The sequence below is a fragment of the Blennius ocellaris genome (genome assembly GCF_963422515.1).
Source record: "Blennius ocellaris genome assembly, chromosome: 4".
In the NCBI taxonomy this organism is placed as follows: Eukaryota; Metazoa; Chordata; class Actinopteri; order Blenniiformes; family Blenniidae; genus Blennius; species Blennius ocellaris.
In genome coordinates, this window is record NC_137653.1 from 5,651,531 (window position 1) to 5,671,967 (window position 20,437).

The window sequence follows — 20,437 nt, forward strand, 5'->3', positions numbered from 1 at the left end:
ACCATCTGCTGCAATGTCATCAGATAAGACTTGTTCCTAAATCCACTGCTGTGTGGTCCACAAGCATTCACATTCATATTTAAGCCACCGCACAAGGACCAGAACACTGCATGTTGAACAGTTGATTTTGTGGGGGATGTGGGAGATTTCCATTCATTACCACTTTCTCTTCCCAGTGCCCCTCCATATTGCTGTGAAGTCTTGCTCACATGTTTTCCTTTTACGCTTACCACGACACACTTGCTGAGGATCCCTCGAGAGATTCAGATAGTGGGTTAGTGATATGATATGTATGAGATTTTCTACCTTATCAGCTTCATCCTAAACACATGAGCCCTTGGGATATTTGAACATATTGTCCCAGCCATTCAGTTACCATTTTAAGTGGAGATTCTCTCAGCAGGTTCTTGTTTTTTGTGGGGTTTTTTTTTTTTTTTTTTTTTGGGGGGGGGGGGGTATCGTAGCAAGATAAACCAGGCCTGTAGATTTGTTTTACACCATTTTATTTTATACATCAGGGCAGAACAGTAATGATCTTTTTCCACTCTCGCTCGCTGACTGCTGCTCTGCTGTCAGCATGGCCACTGCAGTTTCCACGTACATGCATAAAGCTAAAATGGCATTTTCTTTATACCTGTGCAGTGTATTTGGATATTGTTTAATAAAGCTTTCGCACTTGTCCTCCACAGCCCCTCCAAACAACATATCAGTGGTGGCAGAGAACACTCCTGCCCCTTTCAGTCGATACCAGGCCCAGAATTTCACTCTTCTCTGCACTGCAAAAGGAGGAAAACCAGCTCCATCGGTGAGTTGTTGTGTTTCACTGGGGACTTAAATTTGCATGCACATGTTAACCTTTTCTTTTTTTTTTAAACTGAGAAAAACAAACTAAATGTTTTGCCCAATATTTTTTTTCAATCTTAACTTTCCATTGCTTACATAACTTGATCTTTATGTTTATAGTGAGCAAAAATTCAAAATGTACATGACAGCAGCATGGGTTTTGATCTCACTGCTTCCCACACAAATTCAGCATTATCTGCCCAGTCGTGCTGTATGATAGAGGTTCAGATAATGTGCGAAGTACCTCTGTTAGCCTATTTGCAGATTGGCTTGTGAGGGATTACCATAAAGTTTGTTGTGTGACTTAGTCATTATAAAATGTAGGGAACAGAATTATTTGTAATATTGATGGTTTAATATAGGGCAATTATTCTAATCACAATGACAAGATGCTAGTGATTGCTCATGGAATTATACTTGTAAACCCTCACCCACACACATTTGATACTACAACAGTGGACACAAGTTTTCCGTAGAAAAAACACTTTTTTACTTTTTGAAGAGCAAGACAAGGTCTCTTCGATATAGCTAAAAGCATATGCTCCGATGTTTGGTGGCATATGAGCTTACGGACGCTGTTTGAGAGCAGTCGCTCGCTGCTCGCTCCTGCTAGGTGATTAATCATTGTCCATGGGTGCATGGTAATGGACTCCAGACCCTGAGCACACCTATCTCCTGCAATTATGAGCCCAGTGAGAGGTGAAGACAAGGTGAATATGATATCCGTCTCTCAGGTACTTCCTGGTTGATGGCATGATGAGTTAGATTCTCCCCTGTTGTGATTTCACAGTGAGCCTTAAGCCATTAAAGCCCGGCTCTGCTGGAGTCTTTTTGTAAAGCATAATGAAGAAAAAAGAGGTCTTAGATGTTGTAGCTGGTCAGTAATCCCGGGGCTGTCTTTGTGTCACTGCCTAAGTCACTTTGCTCATAATTAGCTTTGTCAATAATGCACCAAGCAAGTGATTAAGTCACTGACATGACATGAGAGGAAAAAGAATTGTTTACTCCATTCACTGTCGTATTAGCAGATAAGAGAGAAAGTTAGAAGACCGTTTGCAGTGATTGCACACTGAGGGTAATGGTAACTATCTGAGAATATCAGTGTAGCCGGCAACACAAAGACTCACTGGTTTATGGCTGTTGTACAAAAACACAAGAAGAAACACACAAGATACAAACCATTTTATGTATAAAGGAGTCTGGGAAATGGAATATATACTGGAAGGAGCAAATAAAATATGTACTCCACTTCGCTTTGGTTCAGTGACGAAATGGCAAGAGGGAAAATTTCAGCAATTTTACAGTAAGCTGAATATTCAAGCGAAGAGACTTTACAAGTATTACAAATTTAACAAGTTGCATTAATTTCACAGTAAAAAAAAGCTAGATTTTCTACATTAGGACAAAGTATAATCCCTACTATTGTCCATGTGGCAATATCAACTACTTTTTCCAAGGGTGAATGATGGCTGACACAGCATCAGTAAAAAGGTCATAATAGGCAGAATATGAATTTTAATTAAATGCACTGAGCTATGAAGGTGGTCTGTTAATCAAACTTAAATACAGGGATTCCATGAACCTTTATCTTTGTGCATGTTACAGACCCTTCAGGTTCTCAACATTGACTTATTTTGCTTGTGCACAGTAACTACGAGGAAAAACACTGAATCTAATATCCTAAACATCATAAGACTTGTTCCTTTCGTCTTCAGATTAGCTCACTTTTTCTTCAAAGTGGTTTTCTGAACCCATTGTCCCTTTTTACCACCGGGAACCTTTAACACTACCAACTAGGAAATAACACAACAGTGGTAGATAATAAAAGCATTGCACACACACACACACACAGAGGCGTTTTCTGCTTTAGTGTTTAACGCTGTGAAGAGCTTCAATATCATAAAAGTTTTCTAAAGTCCTCAAACTCCATACATTGTTATGCTTTTTTTTTCAAGCAATAAGATATAACTTCCACAAAGCAAACATGCAAAACAGAACTAGAAGTGGATTCAGATGTTAGCCAGCGTTGGCGCACCCACACAGTCCTGAGAAGAGGTTTAATTAGCCCACATAAGTGAAAACACCAGTGTGCTGGTGGCACGAGTGCGGGTATCCTCTAATGTTCCTCTGCTCTCATAGCACAGAATTTATTTGGTTCAAATCGCATTTTTCTGTCATTGTGTGAGTCGGAGGGCTATTGGAGGAAATGTAAATCTGTATCTTGAGACAGAAACTAATTTCAGGATCGCTCATTAGGCCTATAACAGGCAAACAGACCTGGTGTTTGCATAGAAGTAATGTACGATATAAAGTCGTGTCTGCTGACTCGGTAAACGTGGGAATAAAAACACACGTGGTTCACGAAATCAAAAAGCCTCTGTGGGGGCTTGTTCGGGAGCTGCGAGAGTTGGCTTGGCCCTCAAGCGTCTGTCTGTCCTTTCAGAGTGGTAACCATTGCACCATTGGGCAGCCCTGTGCTGCCAGTCTCATCAATAGACTGTTTTAAGTAACAGTCTTACAAAGGTTTCAAATATCAGAAAAATCTTTATTTAGATGTAATTTACTTACCTGAGAGGTGAAATTAGTGTCGCATATATTCAGTTTGCTTGATGTGCATGGTTACCTCCTGCTGCAGTTTAATCATGTACAAAACTGTATTGAATACTCAAATGCTAACAAAGCTTTCTGCAGTGAGCAGCAGCCGTTTTGAGAAAGTCAAAGCCCAATTTGAAGCTGCCAGTTAATTACAGGTTGTCAAAAGGACATTGTGGCATTATGTCTTATTCATATAGTACCTGAATAGGTTTACCGTAGGTGAATGAACTCCAATTTCAAATTTAAACGGTGTCCATTTGCATCATTATTGTTCGTGGTCATGCTGCATGATATACCCTTGTTATTTGGTTTGTAAGTATTGGCTTGAGTGTTGCCTCTTTGGCCCACTTATATGACTAAAACTTCAAACGGCTCCCTTTTGCTTTTTGATGAAACTCATTTCGTCTTTGCCGGTGCTGCTGCCCGGGGCCTTGTTGTGAAATGAGCTGTTGTCAGCTCTATTTTCAATGTCATATCATTGCAAGCCCAGGCTCCATTGTGGCCATTCAACTTAGAAAGAAACACCTGATTGAGCTCTCTGTTAGTGAAGGAGGATAAGTAGTTCAAAATTATATTTGTCTTTGACAAAGCAGCAAGTAAATTATTTGCATTCTGTTTCTCTGCTTAAGTATATTTACAAGGTTCTCTACTTGGGTATTTATTATTTATGATGCCTTTTTTATTTTCACTACCTACATTTGGACACACAATGTATTTTGTCCTCCTTCCATTCATATCACCAACTTGTTACCTGAGTGGGGATCATTCAGTTACTGTGAAAAGATCAAAGCAGCTGACCATTCATTCATATGGGAGCTGCAGTTTAAAAGCGACTGAGTTACAGTGAATCCAGAAAGTATTCATTTTTTCCACATTTTGTGAGGTTACAAGCTTATTCCAAAATGTATGAAATTAATTTAATCCCTAAAGATTCTGCTCTCAATACCCCATAAATGTTTTTACTTTAGCTGTAATTGCAGCCTCAAATCTTTTTGAAAATTATGTCACAAGCTTGACAGTTTCGTGCATCCCCGCTTTGCATACATACTGTATGTGCAATTGAGGCCACGATGCCATTAAAGATCCATTGTGTAGAAATAAGGTTCTGTTTCAGTTTTCATACTTTTTGCATTTACCAAAGTCTTTTTTTCATGCAAGTATCTCTATTTCTACGTGAAGGAGTCATCGCCTGGTATTCTCACAAATCCAGCCTCTTACATTGTATTTGAATAAAATCTTAGAATTTATTAGGATCCATCATTATTTGGTGATGAGCAGGTAATACGAGAGTTTTTGGAGCTGAAAACAGCTGCCTGCTGAAGCCGAGAACGACGCAGTAAGAACAGTGAGAATGAACCATAACTGTAAAGTCCAAGGCCAGACAGCGAAACAATGAGCTTCAACATGCTATAAAGCTCGCTAAAGCTCCATGGCACTGCAGATTTCAGTTATGGTTCCCTGTAAGTACATCACAATGAGCAACACCGCTCACATTATTTTGCATTCATTGCCATTGATACACTGCTATCCGAAAGAATATATAATCTATGTTTTAGAGATGAGGTAATTAGTAATGTTTCACTCACATTTTATGTTCAAAGGTATCAAATGTTGTTTTATCTCCCGGTAGGAAGTGCCGCCATACAGGATCCTCTAATGGCAGCCAGTGATTGTAATACCTCCACTGGTCATAAAGAGCGAAGACAAAAAGGGGAAGCAACGGGCTGATGTTTATCCTGCAGATCAACTGGAGTCCCTTCAAGTGATTAAAACACAGACAACTGGGAGCTATACGGCATAAATGCTTATATTATCAGATTTCACCTAATAAGCTTATTTCCTTTTAGTTTTACTTCACTACCCAACCGCGCATTGCAAAATAGTGTTGGAAGAGTCTGAAACAGCTCAATCTGACAGCAGTACAGCCCTCTGAGCTGCATCACATTCACTTGACCAACTCTACAGAAGCTGAACACATTAACTTAAAGACCCCTATACACACTCACGCCCTGACACCGTGATGATCACACAATAGGTGCGAGGCTGCCACAGCCTCAAGTTCAGAAGACTGTGTAAAAGAACTTTGAGCGCTTTTATCCATCATTCAATGCAAAATCTCTTTATCATTCAACAGAAGCAATGGCTTTGTATTTGTTTTGGTAAATTTACTTTGGCTCTCCTCAAAGAAAGAAAAATATTCCCTGTTGCTATGCAACATCCTTTTGCATACTTCCAGCTTCCAGTGTAACGTCTGACACTTGAATCTGGCTCGGTGTAAACGCTTGAAAGTGTTGAGCGCCATCCAGCACTGCTACTGTTACATGTCTCATTGCACTTAAAGCAGTTTCAGAGGGCTCCTACTCTTTCTTCTTTCTGTTTTTTTTTAAAGCCCACAAATCTGTACGTTATGCTCAATTTAGGATTTTTAAGGAAGTGATTTTTTTTCTTTCTTTTCCACAGCTCTGGCATTGCTGCAATATAATTATAATGTATTATAATGGTAATGCAGTATAATGACTGTGCTCATTGTATATACCTCTTATCTATCATGCACAGATATCACTTAAATATAGATTTTTTTTATCCCTGGCATGCCAAAATATTTAATTTGTGTCCCTTGTCAAATGGCAGAAGCACAGCAGTATAGCACCCAGTTTGAAATAATATCAAAGTGTCACTATGCAATCCTTTCACAGATATGGGATATATGACTCTATATCTCTGAATGAAGGTTATCATATCAGCATGCATGTACTTGACCCTTTCAACTCATTAAATGCATTTCTCTGACATAGTAATTACAGAGTGAATGCATTCTTACATATTGTTAAATGACTTTACTCCTACCATCACCTGTAAAAACCATTCATCTTACTTGGAGATTAGCTCATATTAGTGATATTGTTTCGTCGGGTATGTAGGAGAAACAAAAAATATTTAGGGAAAACAGAAAGGCCAGTGAAGATGTTCCAGATGCAGTGCAGAAGGACATGCAGGAGATCTGTGTGAGGAAGATGGAGTCAGGAGTCTGAGGGTATCGCAAGAAGACGCGGCAACCCCTAACGGGATGATGCAGATAGAGCAAGAAGCTCATGGGCGGCAGAAATTAAGGGCAGTGGCCACATGTGGCTCATGGGCCGCCAGTTACACATGTCGGATTTATAGTTATCCATGGTAAAGTCGATTTTTCATGATAACTCACTACCTGCAGTACACTTACTTGTATTAATTGAGTGTGTTAAATGTTCTGGGGTTTTTTTTCCCTCGTCACCCTTTTTTAAAAGAAACCCGAAGTGCCACTTTGTGCTTTCTGAATATAATGGACTGCATGTGTTTAAATAGTCTACCATTATGTTTCAAGATCTGTCGGTATCTGATGTGACTGAATCGAGCTGCTGACATATCAATAATAGCTTCCCAGTGCCACTATTAGAGCATCCTCAGAACACAAGCGAGCACTGATTGAAAAGAGGGAAGATAATGATAGTTAATAATAAAGAAGGAAAGCTGATTAAGTCATGGCCAGGATATCTCTCTCTCTCTCTCTCTCGCTCTCGCTCTCGCGCTCTCACTTTTTCCATTGAATCACCCTTGTCACTATGAAAATTACCGTCTTGTCCTTTTGACGCCACCATGATTAATTGCCGCAATATAGAGGTGTATATGGACCAAAGTGTGATTGTTACATTTTTAAAAAGGTTTTGGATTTGAGATGTTTTTGAAGTGGGGGCAGCTTGGCAATATGCAGAGTGCAGGTGCTTTCATCACAGGCTATTCAGAGGCAAATGCAAAATCCTTCTCATGCCATCCCAGCTCATTTCCACTACTGTCTTGGCATTGTGTATGGGCTATTGCCGAGAATTACATCTCTTCGTTTCTGTGCTAATTCATTTCTGAATGAAGTAAGTGGTTTGTGTCTGCTTCTATTGTCTGCACATATTGGACTATGAAGTATTTTTGGGATTTCTAACATAACCATGATTGATAATCTCTTTATTCTGTGCACTAAAACTTAGGAGAACAATACAAGCGCAGTGCCAAAAACACTCAAAAATCCTCTTTCAACATGAGAATAAGCTCTACTTTCCAGATTCTATGGCAGCAAAATATATTACCTTGCAAAGGCAGTTTGTTGATTAGCAGCTGCAGAAACTTCATTCGTGGTTGTTTTTTATAATTTCCTCTGAAGACTTGTTTTTAAACTGTTAGATTTAAATGCTTGAAACCATGTTACAAAACTAAATATCTGTTGAGTGACAATGTGCTGCTCAATAGTTAGTCTTGTTTTTGTTTGTTTTTTTTACTTCATTTGTGCATAGAAAAGATTTATTTCTATCAGTACCGATAGATGTGGGATAATCAAGTGAAATGTGAATCTTTTTTGAAGCAGTAACTAACAAAAGTGCCTACATCACTTTGTTAGAGGCAAGTCTTTATTGGAGACATGTATCATAGTGACAGACATCCTCTGTGCTTTGTTGGCAACTTTATTTCATGTGTACAAAATTAATCAGTGTTTGCTCTTGTATTTGAACACAATGAAAGAAGTGATGTTTTCTCTTATCTGAGCCTGTCAAACAGGGAAATGGGATTTTTTTTTATTTTTTTTTTTAAGCAAATTAGTAGGTAGCTCAAAGGGAAAGAGACCAAGTCCGCAGTGATGACAGATGTCTTTTTAATTATGCATAGATTTTGAGATGAAACTGACTGATTCATAATAATGTGTGTGAAGAAACAGTGTCCTGGCGGCTCATTTAGTTGGATTATAACAGGACCTTTTTACACATCTTTCTGTATTAAGCTGTGACGTGCCTTCAGAAATACAATGAAAATTATTTGAAGATGCAGTCTGAGGTCCTGGCCTTGCTCAGCTGTATTCAACTTGGATAAATAGCTTTTATAGTATGTCACGTTTTCAGGGCAATGGTTATCTGTTTTTTTAATCACAAACCTAAACTATGGAGCAGTACAATGAAAAATATTATTATTGTTTCATTGTATTGTTTGTATGCAGGTTTTTACAGCCAACATATTCTGTTAAAGGAAATTCATCCATCCATCCATTGATAACATGTATTAGTTGCAGCTGAGTCGAGGACAAGCAGTGATCGATTCATTCAGGATATTACCATATCTCACATTTATCTCATTTGTTTATGTGAATGCAACTCTATAAAACGTCCTATTGAGAAGTGCTTAAAAAGACATCATGGATTCTGCAGACTCGTCTTCTGAGGAAAGTCTTTTGAAAGCCGAGGGGCTCAGATTGGAAAAGCTCGGTCACCTTTAGATTTCAGTCTTGACTTCAGAACCACCTGAAGTGATCCACTTGAGAATTTAAGACTGCGCACAGGGTCAAAGGAATCTCCATTTTTTTGCCAGTGCCAAACCTTTCTCAGCTCTGCAAGTGATTATTATTTGTAGAAAATCAATTTTTAAAATTCATCATGAAGGATGACCTTGGATTGTAGGAGAGAAAATGTTATTTCCATAAAGTTTTAATATGAGGTCCTTGTACCTCAGAGTCACTTTGTTCATGTATGCAATGTATCACAGAGAGAAACACCCAATGAAATTGGTTAGCATGTATTTAACAATGGAAAAACATACAATAGCACTATGTAAAGCTGATCGACGAGGGATTTAAAATGATGTTCAACAGATATCAACAATCTAATATATGTCTAATTTCTACAGTTTATGGCTTCGTTGATGCTTCTGTCTGAAGCATTTCCTAGTTTAAATGTGAGCTACTGGTAAGGCGAGGGGAAATGAAGAGAAGCAGAACTGCAGGATAATGACATAGAAATAACACTACCCTCTCACCCCGCAGCTACATATCTGTCATTTCATTCATGTCTTTGATGAAACCTTCATTTGTTCCTTTTGTTATTCCTCAAGCAGACAGGTTGCAAAAAAAACAAAACGATATTTAGTCATGGTGGGATCACTGTGAATAGGTAAACTGATGCTTGATATTTTGCTGGAGGAAGCACCACAATAAAGTATTATTTCTGACTTCCTATGAGGCGATGCATCAGCCTGTGCACTGCGTTAGGTCATATAGAGGTTTCATCAATATTTCTTTTATGTCAAATAATTAACTTGTCGGTTCATGTTTCCGGAAACAAATCAGCGATCTAACGTTACTGAATTAATTCCCCATTATAGTAGTCTCGAATAAACACAGGTGTTAATGTGTACCCACACCATTTTGTCCAACAAAAGCAACGGAACAGGTGCATGGATCTTCCTAATCCACACTGCTCTCCCTGCACCTGCTGTGATAATTAATGAGGTGTTTCAGTACACAGTGAAAGAGCGTCTTTTCTTTGCAAGATGTTGAGTAGCAGTAGGAGTTAGCGGCAGACGCAATGGGGTCATTGTGGATAAGGGTGATGTTTCTACTTCCCATTGTGCAATTAGATTTTAAGCTCTGGCTCAGCACATGCGGTAAACACAGATAAAGGGTGATGAATGCACTGTGCATAGTAAGATTTAAATGAGTAAAATAATGCTGTTTAAAGCTGTGGTTAGGCTTGGTGTGATTCCCGGGTTTACACCACAGCAAGAAAAGACCGACAAGATTGCATTATAGTCCAGAGTACTTCATGTTCACACAGGCATTTTTTACAAAGGACCAAAGGGTGTAAACAAAGAGCACATCAGGTGCTTTTTTCGATGTATATATTGTGACAGAACTTCCAATACTTCAAACACACAAGCTAAAGGCACTCATGGTTGTTGTTGTTGTTGTTTTGTTTAGTTTTTTGTGGTCGTACTTCTACCAGCAGAGAGTATGTGTCTTGCAGGAATTCCTCCATTGAGCAAATACATGTATATCCATTATAACCCCTTTCATTAGATGAGGTCACCTGTTGCACCTTTCCTGTTCGATTCTTGTGAACTCACCTTTCGCTCTCATTTTAGCTCCCCGACTCTCCTGCTAGTGTTTCATTCGCTCTGTGCTGAGTACCCCCCCCCCACACACACACACACACATTGTGACTGTTTGCCCCTGTGTGTCTGCCTTCCCCACACGTATTTAAGCCCTCGTTTTACATGTCGTCCGTGCCAGTTCGTCCTGTGTGGCCCGTGAAGCAGGCCAGCCATTACCCCCAGTGACGTCTTGTCCTGAAGACTGACATTTTGATTCCTGTCTGTTCTCTGTTTTTTTGGCCTTGTCTCGCCCTCAACTTACCTCTGCCTCTCTGGTCATCTGGTGCATCAGACCATGCCTGCCTGAGTTTGTTGTTTGAATTGTTAATAAACTTGATTTTTTGATGTTGCATCCATCTCCAGTCATGCATTTCAGTTCTCTGGGAACTGCATTGCATTAATGTGTTTCATGAGGACAGAGGTTCTTGCAGCATCCTGTTTCTGGTCTGTTAAGTTGTTTCTAGTTTGCGCCACATTTTGACATAAACCAACCATATTGCTCATTTTCAAGTGTTTCACTTGTAATTAGTATTTGCATATTGGGAAAACCATAAGCAAAGGTCACATTTCATTGTTGCGAGTGCAGTAAACTGGAAAAAATGTGCAACCAATAATAATAATAATACGAATATGAATAATAATATGAAAAATATCTGTTCGTCATGGCTATGTATTCTGGATAATTGACGAATTAATGACTTAAGCTTTTACTGTCATGGCTATTTTAATGGTCATATTTGTGGAAGAAATATCAGTCACAGAAATGTTACCCCTCCCTATCATAAATGACTTTTTTTTTTAACCTGTTGAAATATACATTTTCTCATTAAAAATGAACTGATGAATGAATTCTTGGCATAGAAACGTCATCTCCCCTGACTTGATCAAAATGCAGATGTTTAACAAGGGTGTTTTCTCTAATGATGTGCCCATGTGGACATTTCTCGATATTTCAGAGAAAGCAAACTTCTTCAGGGCATGTGGGTGCTGGTGAATTATTTCAGGAAACCAGTATGTTCAGTACTTGAAGTTCTTAACCATTCATAGCACACTGACTAAAATACTTTGGAAGATAAATCTTGACCTTAGGGGCAGTTTGAAGAATATTTAAAGGAACAATTTTTCACAAATAATTTAAAGTTTAAACATATAGAGCCTGTCATTGATACTACAATGTGCAGGAAAAGGCATAAAACTGAAAAAATGCAGGGTTCTTTCATATTTGGCTCGATTATATGTATTTCTCCCTGAGTTTCTAAAAGAAGTTATAAAATTGTCTCATGCAGTATTTGGTACTACTGATCAACAACGAGGTCTATTATTTGCTACAAACGTATGTAAACACTTATATGGTGTCACAATTATTACATATTTCTTATCAGATTATAGATAATCATCATTATTACAGAACATTACTTAATGAAACTAGATGAATTGTTGACAGGAAAAAAAAAAAACTCCCATCGGTGCATTGGTGGTGTAGTACAAGTAGGTGGGGCCACAGAGCAATTTACATTGAAATAGGTAGGAGCAACATGTTGAACTGGGTGAATAGCTGAAGGGCGTGTGTGTTTATTTGTTTATTTTTTGAATGTATTTGTGTCTCTGACGTCAGCTAACCCTGCTCACTGCCTTTGAGCAAAGGTACAAAGACCCACGTGGACACGCACCGGCCTGCCCTGTTGAAGTCGGCTATAAATACTTCGCTTAGAGCATCACGTCTCGTGTATAATGATGTCTGTGCTGGTAAACATAACCTCAGCAGCAAGAGAGCACACAGAGACAGCCCCCATCAATCAGTAATCGAGAGTCAACGCTGCTCAAATAAAGGTTAAAGTGAATGTGACTCAGTAGGCTTAGCCCACTCAGAAGTACATTACCCATTTATAGACTGACTCTAAATGGATTATGGTACAAACTCTTCCAAAACTGTGTTTTTATCCCTGGCTGCTTCCATGCCTTGAATGAGTGCCTTCCTTTGGTTTAATGTCAACTTCAGGAAAGCCAGAACCCCTTCTAAGATGGATATGTGTGGCCTGACATGCTAAAGCAGCTGTAGTCCAAGGTCTATATTGCAAATGAACCGGAGGAATCAGCCTCTTGAGACGTCAAATAAGTGTGATGCTTGAATTATCTCTTCACGATGCCATGAGAGGCAGCAACGTAATAATCATCCTCTGATCTTTTGAAAATGGAATTTTGATGACCAAATGTCCCCAAAAGAGCTGTGAATTAAATAAAAATGTCCTTAAATGTTCCTTTCTTCAACAATACAGAAAGAGGAACACATCTGTTTCCAAAACAGCAATACCACAGGCAGTGACTATGCAACCTTGTTCCAATGCTTAATATCTTGGGGTTATGTGCTGAAATGGGAATATAAATTCCCTGTCAAGAGATTAAGCAGTCAGAGATGTTAATAGACTCACGAAACAGTGAGGGATCTCCTGTAATATTCTGTGAAACACGTGTACGTGGCAGCTTCCGCTCCTGGAAACAGCGACATGCCAGATAAACTCCTACTAAAACTATTTTAAAGCTGCTAAATATTTCTGTTCAAACCGAGTTTGGTAGAAATGCCACAGGGTACAGTGTGCTCCATACAGCGAGACCCTGGTTTGAATCCAGGCTGGGTAGATACGATTGCTCATGTCGTTACTCCAACCTTTTCCTTTAAACATTATCATCGTCCAACAATGAAGGTAATATTAACCTATATCAGAAAAGAGTTTTAATAAAATAGAATAAATGTTTATTACTTGCCTGCCAAATATAACTGAGAACTTCAGCCACATATGTGAGGACACAAAGAGTTGTATTTGTGTCAGTATCAATCAGAAAGGTATTCATTCACATAACTGAATCATACCTAACTTCCATCATCATGTCCACCTTCACCCTTCTCGAGGTCTTTTCCTCATCACATTTCCAAAATATCTCAACTTGGCCTCTCTGGCTTTATCTCTAAACCACTCAACCTTATCTGTCCTTCTCATATGTTTATCTTAACATCTCAGTTCGAAACAACCAGAGAGTGTCTCTCTCCTCACACCTTTTAAGAGGGCAGGTTTATTTTCTTTGTGAACTTTTCCTTTCACTCTTTTTTTCTCCTGTCATGTATTAACTTGTCCTTCAGCATATGTACTCATTGCATCTTCAGCTTTTCACCTCCCTTCCACCCTACCCTCCACTCGCTCATCCACATGGACACCATATCTTCTAAATCACATCCCATGAACAGTCAACCTGAAGAACTACAGAAACAAGCCCAAATGAATAGTTTAATTTGAAACTGAATTATTTCTTGTGCAAATGCGACATGCCTCTGTAGCGTTGTGCTTAGACCTTTTTTTAACGTTCACATCGAGATCAATTTGAAGTAAATAAACAGTTTACAAGTTGTTTCTCCTGTTTATTCTTGCCGTCCCTCCGTTGTCTGTACCAGGTGTATTTCAAGCGCGATGGCGAGCTGATAGAGGTGATCTCCTACACGCACCCCTCCAGCCTTGAGCAGGGGGGCGGCGCAGCAGGCGTGAGGGGGGCCAGGCCGCTCATCAGCAGGGACCTTGACGACACCAAGTTGCAGCGGTCACTGTCCCTCCTGGACCCCGAGGGCCGGTCGGCCCACCTGTACACGGATAATCCCCAGCGTGTCCACACTCAGGGCCAGCAGGCCTCCGAGCCCAGCCCCGCCACGGAGGTCATTCCAGAGACAGTGGTGAGCCGGGAGTTTCCCCGCTGGGTGCACAGCACAGACCCTCTCTACTACTTCAGCCACACTCACGTCCCCCAGAGTGATGGCTCTGTAGTGGTGCAGGCCCGACTCACCTGGACCCTCAACCCCCAGCTGGATAATGATGCTCTATTCAGCTGCGAAGTCAAGCACCCAGCACTGTCCATGCCCATGCAGACGGAGGTCACTTTGGGTGAGTACACTAGCTAACATAGAGGGAATGCACCGTACAATGTCCCCGGGGTGGGGTTGCATTAACATTTCCCAGCATGCCTTCGACTTTTCATGCTTTTGAAGAAAGGAGGATTAAATATAAAAAAAATTTAACTAGATGTCATGTAAATAGGATTAAGACAACTTTAGATGCTATATATAATTTTTGGGGGTCCGTTTACATCACAATGGTGCTTGAAGCTATTAATAACGGTAGTTTTTGAAAATGCTCTCACTCCATGTAAACTGTGGAAAACGCAACTTTTTTGAAATGCTGCTAGGACGTTTGTACACCACGGCCCATCTGTAAACACTTCTGCTTTGAATAGAATAGAATAGAATAGAATAGAAATATGAACATTTGTAATTTTACTGATTTATTCACATAGCTCCACACAGAAAAGAACAGAATAAAGAGCATCAAATTAAGTACAAAAAAATATCAATACAACAGTTATAAAAATAAATGTTAAATATTTATATTTATAGGGCTAAGAATTGACCATTGTACACATCGAAAAATGTGTAAGTAGATATCTAATAAGAATAATGGCGGCCTCCAGAGTGTCATTCGTATTCTCCTGCGTGGTTTTAAAGTTGAGTCACTTTGTCGTCTGTCCATAGGAATGACCATTTACTCACTGTCAATGTTCATAGTGTATGGCTTTCTCTGTGCATGTGTGTGTCGTTTCATTCCAAAAACAAACAATAGCACCACCTCATGGCCTGGCTTGCTAACCACAAAATTTCCAGCATTTCTGCCGTTGCTGTGTAAACGTCAAACATTTCTGAAACGAAAACACAAGACCAATGTGTTTTCACTTGATATGTTGTCATGCGAACGGGGCCTGGACAGCGGAAGGTGAACCAAGAAAGCTTTTGTTTTGTTATGACATGGTTTTGCGGATGCTGCTTTTTGCTTCCTCGGCTATGATTTTGGAAGGCCTCCTCCTCGAATGTGAAGCCAACATTAAAGCATCACCTGAAATATACCACCTGGACACACACACACACCATTTTCTAACTTCTTCTCCTTCTAAGTTTCCTTGCATCCCCTCTTGCCACACTTGGAAACCGCCTGAGCTCCCTTATGTCCCCCTTGCAAATGTACTCAGAATAACACTGATTTTCATTTGATGTCACTTAATTGCATTACAGCTGAGCAGATTGTGAGCTTAGTACCGAATGCAAAACTCCAGGTGACTGACAGGGCAATTCATCGAGCTGTCTGTTGCTAGATTGAGTTAACTCAGAAGCGTTATTGGATAAAGTCGCCCTGAATTAAAGAAGTCAAATGAAAATTTAGACACACTGACCAGAGAATAGACGATCTCAGGCGTGTTGCCCTTCGTCGAACTTCAATGAACACCTCGTCTAAACTCTTTAGTAGTCAAACAGAAGAAAAGCCTCTGGATTTCAGTCTGTTCTTGAAGGAGAAAAACACTATAGCGTTGGCAATTACGTGTTTATTCATCTGTAAACTATCAAAGCCGATGAAAAAGCAAAACAGATACCGAGGTGTCTTACTTTGAAGGTAAAAGTTTGCATTTAAGTTATAATATGATGTGATCTCGTAGAGACACACACATACTTGGATTTTTGTTCAGTTTAGTTTTTTGGGGGAAATCTAAAAACAAAGATGGCTTCTCACACATCTAATTAACACTTCAAAGGCTATACATTGGCATACAATACTCCTAGAAGGAAGCCACGTAATGCCGACACAATAAACAGAGATAATATCTTCCTCAAGGTTCTAACTGTGGTTGAAGTCTGAGAGATACTTTGAATGGCTGAATTTGCTCGTGCATGTTTCATTGCTGCACCCACTGTCTTTCTAAACACAATGCCAGCTTTCATCAAATTATAAATGTTCACTTATTTTAAGGGTTTTTTTCTAACCGTCGATCAGTTGAAGTGAATCTATGGAAATTAGTATTTTCATCTAAATGTTTAACATCTTTAGCAGGTATAAGGAAAAGTAGTCATTAAAATATATTACACAAGCATGATGCATATATTGCCTGATACAGTATGTGGGCAGCCGCTAACAAGGACGGCTTGACGTATAACTGCCATTATTAGTATGAGTCACTTCCACACTCCAGCCATCACTTTATTCATCCAACTTGCAGCTTGAATTTATAAAGAAGCATTGTTTATTCATTGAAATAACTGGTTCTCCTCCCACAGTGACAAATTCTTGATTTCGTGAGATGCAATGGAGGCACGTAACCCTGTTCAACGGGTCAAACGCACGCATTACTCATTAGTCCTGACGTTAATTATGGTTGGCGTCTCTTCAGATTGTTGCCGACAAAATTAGGTTTTGGGTTTAGCTTTTTCACATTTCATGAGCCAAGTGATCTACTGCCAGAATTGTTGTATATATGTGGGTAAACAGGTTGAATCTACAGGGTCTCAATTAGTGAAGAAAGGACCCTCCTTTCTGTTGTATTTGTTAAAAGGGTTTTCTGCTCAGGCTGTAAACAGAAACACTTTTTTTTTAAAACAAAAAGCAAGAACAGAAACTTTGAAAGAAACAGACTTCTCTTATGCTTGTTTTCCTGAAAACCAGTTCTAAGTATATCTCCCGATGAAGTTTTGGTGAAAACATGCAGCGGGAGAACATGAAACCCCACACAGGATAGCTCATGCTCGAAACAATCAAGTGGTCTCATTGTGAGACAAGAGCACCATCCTCCACTGCAATATGCCATTCGACCATGTAATGTATTGCATAGTTTTGTTTTTTTCGAGCAATTTGAATTTTATTTTGATTGAAATTATTACTAAAAGCATTATTGTAAGAATAAATACAAAAAAAATACAATCGAATAGGTATTTTTCTTTTTAAACCACATAGTAATGTATTTTATAGCAAATGTTACAGAAAACAAGATATATTCAGCGTGGACAGTTGTGTAGTGTTGTTTAATTTCAAGAATGTGTCCTGTTTGAGTCTGAGACAGGCTTTGGGATCTCTTTGTGCAGAGTTTGCATGTTCTGCTTGTGCATGCATGGATTTTCTCTGATGTCTCCAACTTTCCTCCCATAGTCCAGAAACATAGGTTTGAGATGAGCTGTTCACTCAATTGCCTGTAGGTGTGAATATCAAAGTGTGTGAATGTAGCCTTCCTTCATCAGCTGGGACCAACTGAAGCCCACCGTTACCCTAAGTTGAATAAATCATAACTGTAGATGGATGAATAAAATATTTTGTTTTGTTTTGAACTGTGTTTTTATCCATATTTAAGGGCCCGATAAAACTATTGTTGACAGAAAGTGGGGCCGCCTCACAATAAAGTACACAGTGTGTCCCTTTGATGTATTTTATTAGATTTTGATGCATCTAATTAGATTTTGATCCAGAGATGTATTTCCAATTTCTATATTTTATTAGAATTAGCTAATACTCCAAATAAAAAGCATACTTTGCCAGCATTGTCCTTTAAGACAGTGTTTTAACGAATTCCGAGTCTAAACAGCCTTTTGGCCCTTATTTAAAAACCAATTGTTGCAATCGGCATTGTCATTTTCTCAGGTGGGAATATATCTCATAGCAGAAAAGCGTCTTTTGAAGTGTAATAACTGTCATTGTCATATCCCGAGTGAATAGAAATATAGTACATCACATGCAAGAGGGAGACGGCAGTATCAGCTGAAGGTATAATGACAGGAGCTGTCTTCTCAAGACAAAGCATTGCAGCAAGGATTTTAACAGCTCTTTGCCTTTTTCACATGTTGTTGATAAAACAGATGACACACCCTGAGGGGAATGAGCCCTGTGAAACGCTTGCTAAATGTCAAAGGCGCTAATATTTTGACAAGCCTTTCCCCCGCTGTGTTTGAAGTCATTAATTTATCGCTACCTTTGTTCTTTTAAAGAGATGGAAGGAGCTTCGCCAGTCATTCGCCTTTCTTTTCGCACCAAACTAAAGAAAAGACAGCAGAAAATGTGCATTTGTTGGTACTAATTAGAGCACACTTGAAATTCAAAGCATTCGCAGACCTCGGGCTCGATCCATCATGGAAGCTGATTTTCCTTTTCCTCAAAAAGAGCTTATGGTTGTGTCTTAAGTATATGTTGATTTGATTCATATTACTGACAAAATAGCCCTTAATTCTTTGAGCATTTCAGCACCCTGCAGCTGTAATTGAATGTGACTATGAAACAGCTCACCCAAGGATTCCTATCACTTACATACCCTATTCATTTATATTACGCAGCTGTAACTGGATAATTGCACTCGTGCACAACCCTCTTGCTTCTCTCAGGTGTGTTTGGTCAGGACATGAAAGGAAGATCTTTTTAGTGCTCATAAGTAATAAATCTTTCAGAGATTTAATATCGCCACAGGAGACGGAGCGACAGTCTGACAATCGACTACTGTTGTATCACACCTCATGAATATTCATGTTCGACTCTGTGCAAGCCATACAAATGGAGCAGGAGCTAGTGCAGGGCCTCGGGATCCTTAAAGATGCGCTTCACCTCGATAAGATCTGCATCCATGTTTTTCTGACTATCATTGAGGAACAGCACATCTCAATAATTGAAACCGCTTCTTTGTTTTGGTCTTCGGTGAACTGAGGTGTATATTATTCAGCATCATTAGACCGGCATCGCAATGCTCATTTCATACATTGTACAGCAGTGAGAAGATGCAGACGTATTCATACTTCCCAGTTTTTCTTTGCCAGACTGTGATAATCAAAGAGTAGATGCTCGGCGTCTGGTTCTTTGCATGTGTCTCTTAGTGTGTATTTTAGGAGATATCGAGAGTGTATCCACACATATATGTGTATTTTAATATCCAAATGTTATAGTGAGATGTGAAACTTAAAAAAAAAAATTAATTGTTCACTCAGAAATTACAGCATTACCAAAATCCATATTTCATTTACTTAGGGTCATCTACATTAGTCTATTACTACAACCAATGGAAGACAGCAGCACCAGCCCCTCATATAAGTAAATATAATTCTGACACTTGTGTCAATCATATTACACAAAATATGTATTTGAGACTTTGTCTGACTTATCTGACATTTTTATTCATTGCAGTTTGGTTTGTCACAATGAGTAGAAGTGTGTATTCACTTCACTAAATCTTTCAATGTTAAACTCAACAATCGTATGCAGATGATACATTTGAAAAATCATAATATTTGATCCTACTTAATTACCCTAATGTTTGCAAAACTATATGGATCAAGTCTCAAGCAACTTTTATGAGATCTATTGGTGGACCACCGAAACAGGGTCTGATTCCTTATCATGGAACAATCATGTGGTTTCTCTGACTTTTTAAATTTAGTTTAATCTATTGCTTCTTTAATCAAAAACAGAGTCGTCCAGCTAATGCAGCTGGTTCTTCAACTCATCTACAGTCTGTTTTGTAGCTGCGCAGGCCTGGTGATGTTGGTAGCTCGCTATTAAAGCACACCTGACGCAAAGTCTGCAGTTGCCTTTATTTTTTTTACCTATTTTCTGACCTCTCGTGAAGCTGTGCGTTCCCCTGTGATGCCGTCAGCTGAGAGAGGCCGTGTCATGTCCATCTCATTGCATGCTGCACAAATCAAAGGTGGTGACGTAGGGACACCAACTGCCACTGTTGGAGAAAATCCCAGAAATCGGCCATCATCTTCCCAGGCCATATGCCTTGCGAGCTCTATGTGATGCCACGACACCAGTTGTAATTCAAAAATACCCCTCCATTAGTGTGTAGGAGTTGGAAAAATAGTGCTTCATACTACCATGCCAAAACAAGCCTGTGAAATGCCACCCGTCTTCGGCATGAGATGGAACATTCCCTCATGTCAAACTGCTCACATTATGTCTTTTGGTGAGTTTGCCAGTACAAATATGTGAATATTTTCCCTGAATCTTGAAAAAAAGTTAGTCCTGCCAAACTTTGTTCCTGGATTTGGCACCAGTTGTGCTGCTCTGCATTGATTTTGGGGACAAATGAATCAATTTATACAGAATAACAAATTGTCAAGTGGTGCAGAAATATTCCCTGAAAATTTGAATACCTCCTCGTACTCCCTTTTGTGTCATTCCGATTTTCTCTAACCACTCCATGCAATTCAAATGCTGTTGCTTCTGTT

General features: G+C 39.3%; 1 protein-coding gene across 2 annotated transcripts in view; it reads left to right on the forward strand.

Annotated features, from left to right (window-relative positions):
* Positions 1 to 20,437, forward strand: part of igsf21a (immunoglobin superfamily, member 21a) — a gene marked incomplete at both ends in the record, with an annotated part of 186,120 nt that overhangs the window by 154,455 nt on the left and 11,228 nt on the right. For both annotated transcript variants that reach the window (XM_080494498.1, XM_080494499.1), the window contains 2 exons: positions 690 to 805; positions 13,823 to 14,303. In XM_080494498.1, the coding sequence (XP_080350624.1) occupies positions 690 to 805; positions 13,823 to 14,303 (597 nt within the window). The remainder of the gene's footprint in view (positions 1 to 689; positions 806 to 13,822; positions 14,304 to 20,437) is intronic.